This window comes from Electrophorus electricus, chromosome 10, assembly GCF_013358815.1.
Source record: "Electrophorus electricus isolate fEleEle1 chromosome 10, fEleEle1.pri, whole genome shotgun sequence".
NCBI classification, from domain to species: domain Eukaryota; kingdom Metazoa; phylum Chordata; class Actinopteri; order Gymnotiformes; family Gymnotidae; genus Electrophorus; species Electrophorus electricus.
In genome coordinates this window covers 12,972,208-12,979,330 of record NC_049544.1, presented here as the reverse complement: position 1 = coordinate 12,979,330, position 7,123 = coordinate 12,972,208, and the positions used below count along the sequence as shown (strand labels likewise).

At 37.2% G+C, this 7,123-nt stretch overlaps 1 protein-coding gene and 2 non-coding genes across 3 annotated transcripts; all 3 read right to left on the bottom strand.

Annotated features, from left to right (window-relative positions):
* Positions 1-370: 370 nt before the first annotated feature.
* trnar-acg lies at positions 371-443 on the bottom strand. Its single transcript has one exon. It is a non-coding gene; the product is annotated as a tRNA-Arg (tRNA).
* A 781-nt stretch (positions 444-1,224) lies between these two features.
* trnar-acg lies at positions 1,225-1,297 on the bottom strand. Its single transcript has one exon. It is a non-coding gene; the product is annotated as a tRNA-Arg (tRNA).
* A 463-nt stretch (positions 1,298-1,760) lies between these two features.
* On the bottom strand, positions 1,761-6,390 carry echdc1 (enoyl CoA hydratase domain containing 1). The gene is made up of 5 exons (XM_027001556.2): positions 5,856-6,390; positions 5,641-5,783; positions 2,586-2,638; positions 2,421-2,501; positions 1,761-2,342 (listed from the first exon to the last, which is right to left on the bottom strand). Exons 1-5 carry the CDS (start codon positions 6,082-6,084, stop codon positions 1,934-1,936), a joined length of 915 nt encoding a protein of 304 aa, XP_026857357.2. The 5' UTR covers positions 6,085-6,390; the 3' UTR covers positions 1,761-1,933.
* Positions 6,391-7,123: the final 733 nt, after the last annotated feature.

Here is a 7,123-nt window from a genome sequence, read left to right as displayed (position 1 = left end):
ACTGGATGAGAGTATGGTTTAGCATATACTTTGATTTATTTTTTTTTTATTGGTTTCAAAATTATGTGCTAGATTTTCTTTATCTCCCTTTTCCATCATAGTTTAACCGATTTATCAAAAACACAAGAATGAATATTTCATTCCGCAGTAACGTGAGATACACGTTGTTTAGTTCCGTTATTCAGGACATCACAGAACACTGGGTGATTCAATTAATGCGTTTCTTTTTATGTTCTTTATGCACTGTAGGGTTTTCTTGACCATCTAATTGTTAATCAAATAAGCAGAGCTTAGTTTAAAACTATAAATAAAGGCCATGTTATCCCAGTGATGGTGCCAAGAAATGAAACCCAGAAGTGGGAAAAGTTTGCGAGCCAGCCAGGAGTCGAACCTAGAATCTTCTGATCCGTAGTCAGACGCGTTATCCATTGCGCCACTGGCCCGGTATGGTATTGTCGCTGAATTTAGTCAATTTTAGCTACAGAGGCGTTACCTGTAGATGTCACTGTTTAACAATTATTTTACTAATTTCTATATTAATGCCATTTTCTTTTTTGATATTAAGATTTTACTGTTTACACTAAGCAAAATGTAAACTTGCTTTACAGATGATACAGTGTTTCATTTTGAAAAGGAACTGAAGAGAACAGAAACGAAGAGGTAGGCTTTGCCGACAAAGCCAAAAATGGACCAGCCCCTTCATACATGAGGTCAATAGTCAAAGCCCGATCCGTACTTCGAGTACTTCGAACCTCAAGTCCAGCTCAGCTTGGAATACCGTGCTTCAGGTCTCATGGAAAATAAGCATCGAGGCTATTCTCTGTCCTGGCTCCAAGATGGTGGAATGAGCTCCCATTTGCTGTGCAGACGTCAGAGTCACTTGCAGGCTGAAGACCATATTGACTGATTAATTTGGTACTTATTGTAGGGTATTGTTTATTACAATGATGTTGATTAACGATCTAGCACTTATTGTTTATTACACTTATTGTTTATTACACTTATTGTTTAAAAGAGACCTTATGTATTTTGTAGCAGTATTTCTACAGTATTCTAGTTCATTGGTATCTTGGACTCTAACCTACTCTACTGGCTAGAATTTTGGTATTTTGGACTCTAAACTACTCTACTGGTTAGGATGTATTCCTTGAGTAAATGACAAAGCACTTATTTAAGTCGTTGTGGATAAGGGCGCCTGCTAAACGCCGTAAATGTAAAAAGACACGAGCCAGCCAGGAGTCGAACCTAGAATCTTCTGATCCGTAGTCAGACGCGTTATCCATTGCGCCACTGGCCCAGTGCTTGTTTGATAACACCTAATGTCAGTTGTGAAGTGGAACGATAAATGGTACTATATGTCTGCATTATATTTGTATACAGATTTCAAAATGTCCAATAATCGCAATAATAACAAATTTCTATGAGTAAATGACAAATCTATTTCGTAAATTGCTCTGGATTAACATCTTCTGCCAAAAACCGTAAATGTAGCTAAAACACAACAAAAAAAGATTCTTTGCACTTTCCAAAGCTTCTGAAGTTAACCAGATACGAGGCTATCAATCATGCAACTAGCTAACCTAACTAGCTAGCAGTTAGGTTACCTACTTTCCCCGTTTGCTACTGAGTGCAATGATTACAAAATCGACCAGGAAAGTTTTAGCTAAGATTATTCTTCTCAGCAATCATCCAATCGCTGTCTATTGGCACATATTTTGCACGTGTCTGCTTTTCTGAGTAGACTTTAAAAAAAACTAACGTTGTTATTACTTCAGTTTATTAAGCCAGATGCACAAAAATAATTTGTTACTATCATTCTACAATTTGATAAGTTTTATGTAGCTTTCCATATTCCTTTTCTTTTCTGTGTTGAACATTTTATTGTTTAAACAGTAGTCTTCACAAAAGTATATCACTTTTCAAACAATTTCTCTCACTTGTGTTTTGTTCTTTGTGCCAAAGCTTCACAGTGGGCTGGCCCACCCCAAACTGTCCCAAATATATCTATTTCAGTCCTTAGGGCCTGCTCCAGAGATAATTCACTTCCAGATATTACCACATTCTTTATAGCCCTGATAACAGGTGCAGACCCCTTTGTCAACTGGCTTAGCCACTGCTCTGCCTCCACTAGGACATTCCCTCCACCTTGGGGAGAACTCAGCACTTCATCGATTAGTCCAATCTGCCTCCCAAAGTCTGGATCAACTTTCTTTGCACCAGCAAGCAGTTTCAGGGCATGCTGTCTGCCGACAATTCGGACAAGCCTTGCAGAACCACCCCATCCAGGTACCAAGCCCATGTTTTTATGGACAAACTGGATTACAGCATCAGCGGTCATTACCCTGCCAACAGAAACTGAGTTTCAGAACCAAACTGTACTGAATGTATGATTTATTATGGACAGTGCAATGTAATTTTACCTGAAGTCACAAGCAGTAGTGAGTTCTGCACCTCCACCCAATGCTTTTCCTTCAATCAGAGCCACAGAGATGAGTGGCAACCTAAACTGAGACATATTACATATTACACCTTTAGTTCCATGTATAAGCTACACTGTGTCAAAGCTATGATTAAACAAAGCCCACCTGAGCATTCTTGTTTGGATCCTTTGCATGAACATACACATCTTCATGCCATCCTAGGGAAAAGATCAAGAATCCAGTTTTCAATTCTTGGAATATAATGCTTTTTATTCATATAAATAGCCAAAAAGCAGCTTTACAGAGCTGAACATAATTTAGAAACAAGGCAGACTGCACCTTGACAAGATTAGGAAGACACCTTAACTTTAAGACTACTGGTGTAGTACTGGAAACAACTAAACATAATTGGGCCATTCCACTGAATGGGTTCCATTTGCATGTTGAACTTCATAAATTAAATTTCATTTTTAAAAATGTTTTTTTACAACACTGAACTTAATATATTTAGCTATTCAAAATATGTATTAGACAATCTAAAGCATCTTTATTTAATTTTTTACAAGGCTTTTAAGCAGAAGTTGGCCACATTTTTCTCAGTTCTGTTACCAAAACTTGTCATTTCAAAAGCCTGTTAAATGATTCCTGTTTTCCCCTCAAGAAAGTGTATTTTAAAGAAATGGTTGGTTACATGTTCAAATAGCTGACATTTGTGACAAAAAAAAAAAATCACTATGAATGCATGCACGTTGTATTTTTCTAAAAATGCAAAGATTTTTCCTTTTAAATGAGATCTAAACCTCAAATGTATATTTTTACGTCATTTATTAAAACAATTAGATAAATGATGGACCATATTATGAACACTGGGTAACAGGAATGAGTGTCCATGTGTGTGCATGCATGTATGTGTGGTTTTGTGTGTGTGTGTGTGTGTGTGTGTGTGTGTGTGTACTTTTCTTCCTGCCTGACTCTAGGTCCTTCTTGTATTTCTCACGTTTCTTCTCTAAATATTTCTCTCCCCCCTCTGGGTCAGCATCACGTTGAACGCTACAGTGCCACTGTTTCTCTGTAGCACTTAAAGGATTGGCTCCCTGTTTTCACATTTTAAAACTAATCAGAAATATCCAAAGACTTCAGTTATTTCAACTGCAAAATTTAAACTTCAGGTATTTAGTGCTGTATTGACTAATATTCTCACTAATAAATCCATAACACAGAACACAACTCATTCCCATTACTCTGAGTAACAGGACTAAAAGAAACAGGACTGAGTTTTTAGCACATAATTAAATACATTAAATAAAACCACATAGCTTCCATGCTAATACAATGAGTTCTCTGAGCACATTCTAACATTTTACTAAAAATTAATATTTGTACAATAAATAAATATCTAAGAAATAATTTTTGGTAACTGGAAAGTTTGTTGAAATTAACCTTCTCAGTCAGTTACAATATCACCCAATATACAAAAGGAAAATGTGACATCTTATTTTTGGTCTTCCCTCATCCTTAAGTAAATCCAGAAGATTAACATGTGACTTTTGGATTGTTTCAGATGATTAAGAAAAGGGACTGTGTTAGGGTAACTGAGTGAAAACCTGGGGACATGACTAAACTGCATTTTTGCTAGAATATTAAGGATTTCTTGTGACAAACGCATAAAAAGCTTAGATGGGATATAGAGTAATGCAACAATGTAAAAAAATAATTTTCCTAAAGGATTTTAATATATTTCATGGTAAAGTGTCTAGTTGGAGAGCAGGGACAGGTAAAAAGTGTTATTCTTTCAGTGTTGTATGTAGTTCATTATTTTTTTAAATTATATATCTTAAATTTGCAAATGCACCAACACATAGGTCACTTTGCTTAACACAAATGTATTGTAGTTAATTTACATGCATATTTATACACTACGTGCACAATTATTAGGCAAGTTGTATTTTTGAGGATCACAAATCAAAAGTTGTATTGAGAATCAAAAGTTGTATTGAGGATCATGAGGATATGAGGATCAAAAGTTCTATTGAACAACTACAGGATCAAAAGTTGTATTGAACAACTACATTTCTGACATTTATTTTTTTTAAAAAGCAAAAAAGAACCCCCCCCAAAAAAACAAACAAACAAAAACAAACAAACAAACAAAAAAACAGTGACCAATATAGCTACCCTTCTTTTCAATAACAGTCATTAGCCTTCCATTCATGGAGTCTTTCAGTTCTGTTGATGATAAACTTTTTGTGCAGCAGCAACCACAGCCTCCCAGACATTGTTCAGAGAGCTGTACTGTTTTCCTTCACTGTAAATCTCACATTTAAGAAGGGCCACGTTCTAAATAGGGTTTAGGTCAGGGGGCCCATGTCATTATTCTTTCATCTTTAAGGCCTTTACTGGCTAGCCATGCAGTACTTCGATGCATGAGATGGAGCATTGTCCTTCATAAAAATCATGGTCTTCCTGAAAGATGCAGACTTTTCCCTGTACCACTGCTTGAAGAAAGTGTCTTCTAAAAACTGGCAATAGGTTTGAGAGTTGATTTTGAATCCCTCTTCAACCCAAAAAGGTCCAACTAGTTCATCTTTAATAATACCAGCCCATAGCAGTACCCCACCTCCACCTTGCTGGCATCTGAGAAGTACACCTTGTACTTCTGGGCACTTCAGGTAGGTTGGAGTTCTGGAATATGATGGCAATGGGTTCCTGCTCGCTTCATGTTTAGCTCTTCTCAAAACTTTAGAAGTTAATTTGCTTTTTTTTTCCCTCAACATGTTTCTTGCGACCCTGTTGACTATTTGCAACAAAACCTTTGATGGTTCTGTGATAACACCCCAATATCTTAGCAATTTGAAGAGTGCTGCATCCCTCTGAAAGACCTTTTACAATTTTGGACTTTTCAGAGTCAGTTAAATCCATTTTTGGCCAATTTTGCCTGAGGAAAAGAAGCTGCCTAATAATTATGCACACCTTGATATAGGGTGTCAATCTCCTTAGGCCACACCCTCCCTCATTACACAAATACACATCACCTGATATGCTTAAATTCACTAAGCATTCAAGTTTATACAGCTTGGAGTTGGAAAATATGCATAAAAATGATATAGTCAAAATACTCTCTTGCCTAATAACTGTGCACACAGTGTCCATATAATGTCCTTAGGACAGAAATGGCCCCCATTAATGCAGATGGCAGGGCTGTCACAGTCCAAAACCATACCTGCGGGTTTGATATTGCTCTGACTGCGTTTAGATCAGATCCAGAGCAAAATGTTCCAGCAGCCCCTTTCACAATGAGACCTCTGCCTTCTGTCCAAGTCTCCAGCTCACGCACCCGCTCCTCCAGTTCTAGCATCATGCTGCCTGGAAAAAGCAATGCTGATTAATTTAATTCAGCGTGAAACTTTAGGTCAGACGTCATCTCACGTTACGTACCCGAGAAGGCATTCATTCGTGTAGGATTATTAATTGTCATCAGTGCGATCTTCGACTCTTGTTTATGAAGATCTATGCAGCCTCCGGGGAAGAGCTTAAATTTCTCTCTAATCTGTTCCTCCTGAGGGTCATTGTTGCTGCAGCAGAACGTCCTGTTGTGTTTGAAAAACGTTCGTAAAGCATTTCGTGGGTGCTGAAGTAAGAGGCGACCAGCACCACACAAAGCCATTCTTCTAGCTCCAATAAAGTAGATGAAGAAAAAATGTCAGCTGTAACACGTAACGTATCCTAGCTAGCTAGCTACTCAGCTAGCTTACACAATGAAGGTAGCTAGCTAGAGCTATAGAATGAGAAGCCAGCTTTGCACGAGATATAAAAAACGACGATCAAACCACCAAAGAAATTATAATTCTTCGGTAGTTTCTGACAACTGCAACTGGCCGTTTATGAAGCTGGCTGCGCAATTTCTAACTAACTATGTGGTGCGCAAATCTTCAGAAGAGGACAAGCAATTTGGGGCTGTGCGTGATCTTAAAAATAGTCCGGCAGGGACTCGAGTGCTGAAATGTAGATCCTGCCTCTATTTTAGCGCAGGCCTGATTTTGCAACATCCAAGCTATGACCTAATAGACAAGGATATGTGGAACATGCAATATTAACATACCCTTACAGAGATAAAGATTTTATGTGGCAGTTAAATATGTATTTTGAATTGAGTGTGTGACAGTGTGACAGATGCCCTTGATCCCCATATTGGTGTATCTCTGGACCTCCTGAAGGGACAGGACTAATGGGGAAAGGGCAGGATGGCAGAATGGTAGTGGTGGGAAGAGAAGAGAAAGAACCAGAGGGCTCATTCATAGTGAAAAGGTGTAGGCTGTACTAATTGTACTTGTACTTAGTTGAAAAATAAGATGGAAGGTTAATCTGTAGGTGTTTTTTTTTTGTTTTTTTAGGATTTTTTTATGTGGTGAAACATAATTATATATAAATATATTAATAATATAATATATCATGTAATAATATAATAATATTATTATATTAATTAATGTTCTCTGAAGCCGATATATAAAGGAAAATTGTTCTTAAAAATCACAATGGAACCACATAATCTATTTGACAATTCTGTGGCATACTTGTAAGCATGGTTTTACATTAGTTCCCTGAAGCCTTTTTATTGATTGCTAATATAGCTATGATCTTCCTAGCTAGTGTTGCATTCTATATTGTTGTGAGAACCTCCATTCTTAAAGACATATCAAATGGAA